Raw genomic sequence first — 3,044 nt, forward strand, 5'->3', positions numbered from 1 at the left:
TGATATTCACATTATATTCACATTATATTTACATATCCTTTTGTGCTGCAAAAGTACTTCGCTAAACCTGTGATCACTCTGTCAGCGCTCGCTTTAGTCAGGTGAGCATTTACACATTTAGGCGAGTTACACATTATCTTCCAAGTGGAGCATTTTCTAAATAAATCTTCCTGCCAAGTCTCTGATTTTAAGGTGATACGATTCACTTGTAAAGGAAAGCGTTGCAAACTCAATCAAAATCATTGCACAAAAAATACCCATAAGCAAAACACCAGAATCAATCGATGCTCCTTGAAAGACACAAACACATACATCATCATCATTTATGTTGATCTACAGTCACAGAAACCTTCACTGGTAACACCTTAAGTGGGCGTACAAGCATATTTCCAATGTATGGAACTAGCCTCTCAGTGAAAGTGTGTGTGAAGGTGTGTATGTGTGTGTTAGTGTCAGGATCAGAGAATGACAGCTTTCCTCTGTTCCAGTCCAGATTCACTCTGACCCTCTGGAGCTTCTTCTGGAGGCCGAGAAGAGTTTCTGGACCTGATGGTGACTGTGCTGAGTATTTACCAAATAAAAACTGTATGCTCCATAATCCAGACTCGATGCCTCCCTTCCTCTGGACAGACTCTGCTAACACACCCACTCCCCAGCCATCATTGTCTCCAACGTGGACGTCCCAGCTGTGTGTCCCTGAGTTAAAGCCCTCAGAGCCCAGGACAGATAAGTAGCATTTATCAAACCTCTCTGGATTATCAGGAAGTTCCTGCCTCTCTCCTTGTCTCACAGAGGTCAGATCTTCAGACAGGACGAGGTTTGGATGAGCAGTGTTTGGGTCCAGGATGAGAGGAGAGTAGGACACCATGTCCTTCATCTTGCTCCAGATGTTGAAGCTGAGGTTGCCCAGGTGTTTGGCCTGGTCTATCAGAGCGTCTGAGGGAAGAACCTCCAGCAGGGGGCGCTGCAGCCTCTCCACTGCAGCCTTGTAGTTGTTCAGGAAGGAGACGTCTTCAGCTCTCAGCTCCTCCTCTGTGGCTCTGACTGTGTGTGAAAGAGCTGCTATCTCTCTGCTCACAGCCTCCATCTTCTCCTCCATCATCCTCCTCTTCTGCTCCTCTTCCTCCCTCAGTGCAGCCATCCTGGCCTCCTCTTCCTCTTCTAGAAACTGGTGAAGCTTCTTAAACTGCTCCTTAATCTGCGTCTCTGTGTGTTGAGCCTGGACCTTCAGGTGTCCTGCTGTGTAAGCACACTTCACTTTAACTTCTTTAAAAGTCTCCAACTTGTTCTTCAGAGGCTGCAGAGTTTCCTGAAGCTCCTTCTTGTATTGTCGTGCAGCTTCATCGATGGGTCTGAAACTGTGGTTGGTGTGTTTCTCTGAATCTCTGCAGACGACACACACTGGCTGCTGATGGTCCAGACAGAAGAGTTTGAGTTTCTCAGAGTGCAGACTGCAGAGAGCCTCTGGAGATCTCTGACCTCTCTCCTGTTGGAAACTCTCACACAGGTTCTTTAAAGCAAAGTCAGGAGGACAATCCCTTGAATGTCTTCTCTTACAAAGTGGACACTCTTCGATGACTTTCTCCGTCCACCAGTTCTGCAGACAGTCTCTACAGAAGCTGTGGCTGCAGGACAGGAGGACAGGATCTTTAAAGATGTCATGGCAGACAGTACAGCAGAGATCTTCCTCTAATCTGGAAGCCATGTGGTCTGTGAGTGAAGCAGTAAACTCAGCAGCAGCCGCTACCTGTTCCCTGAGACTTACTTTCACTTTGAGTCTTTGTTCTGGTGAAACTCTCAGTGTGTGAATTCAGCAGCTGCTTGAAGTGGAAGGTATTCAGTATTCCCTCCTGTAGACGTCCTCTCTCAGTGGAATCTTATCCTCAACAACCTGTCAACAACCTGTTTCATGGTTTGTCTCAGGTGAGTCCGGAGAAGGGTCGAGGTCGAAGTTAATCATTACAATTATCAGGTAAGTAACACATTATTTGCAATGTTATCGGCCAGTCTTTGAAGGTCTGGTATCTTATCTATGAAATGTGTGAGGGTCATAAAAAGAGCAGGTTGAAGACCTGAAATGGAACCATTTTACAGCTTTACAGCTATTGTTTTCATAGTGTTTATCACCACTAACCTGCTACAAGAGGCTACCTATTTTTATGACGCTGTATTGTAGTCCCAGTTTAATATGTAACTCAGTTTTATACACATGTAGTAAGGGGTACCCGCTCTGGGATCCTTGGCCTGAGAAAAGACCTCTGCATTAAAATAATGAAACAAAATACACTATATAGTCGAAAATATTGGGACACTCTTAATCATTGAATTCAGGTGTTGGACATAACACAAAGATACATCTGCCTTTTTGTAACTAAATCAAATATAAATGTTTGTCCATGATCCAACCTGCTACCTCGTGCTTGTGAGACAGAACTCCAGCTATATTTCTCCCAGTCAGTTTTATTCCTGCCAAGTAAATGTCATCTTTGTTGTCATTACTATCACTGTTACTAGATCAATATTCTCTTTTCTTCTTTTTCCTTCCTGTTTTTATGCTGCTCCTTTCAAAATTCAGATATTTTTTTCCATACTCAGAAATCAGCTTTTTTCTGAATTCTGACTTTTTATAATTAATTGATTTTCTCATCTTTGTTTTCATTTGATATCTCCTAAATAGCAACTGGCTGTTGTATGGAAGTCTTTGAGGGAATTCTACCTTCTGACGCTTCTGAATTGAATCTTTTGAAAGGAAAATCAATTCACCGAAAACCTAACGGGCGTTTAAATGTAAGGAAAACGAAAAAATCCTGTGTAATAGAAGTTAAATAAATGCAGAAATAAAAACTGGAATATATTCGTAAAGTCTGCCTCTGAAGGCCAGAGTCAGTGAAGCCATGAGATTCCTCAACAGAAAATATAAAAATGGATATAAAATAGAAATAATCTGTTGTTAGCTTTAGTTCTTATTAAAGGTGTATTTATATCAGCAGAGCGTCATGTGACTCTCTTTGTGTCGGAGGGGTCATGTGACCCTGGAGGCTAAA

At 42.7% G+C, this 3,044-nt stretch overlaps 1 protein-coding gene across 1 annotated transcript; it reads right to left on the minus strand.

Annotated features, from left to right (window-relative positions):
• Nucleotides 1–319: 319 nt before the first annotated feature.
• On the minus strand, nucleotides 320–1,760 carry LOC117476157 (zinc-binding protein A33-like). The gene has a single exon (XM_034122536.1). The coding sequence runs from the start codon at nucleotides 1,703–1,705 to the stop codon at nucleotides 320–322; it is 1,386 nt and encodes a 461-aa protein (XP_033978427.1). The 5' UTR covers nucleotides 1,706–1,760.
• Between the last annotated feature and the right edge of the window lie 1,284 nt (nucleotides 1,761–3,044).

Source organism: Trematomus bernacchii, unplaced genomic scaffold (genome assembly GCF_902827165.1).
Source record: "Trematomus bernacchii unplaced genomic scaffold, fTreBer1.1, whole genome shotgun sequence".
Lineage (NCBI taxonomy): Eukaryota > Metazoa > Chordata > Actinopteri > Perciformes > Nototheniidae > Trematomus > Trematomus bernacchii.

What these genes read in the sequence shown, in the direction of transcription:
- LOC117476157 (XM_034122536.1), bottom strand. Translation starts at nt 1,705, where the DNA reads ATGGCTTCCAGATTAGAGGAAGATCTCTGCTGTACTGTCTGCCATGAC.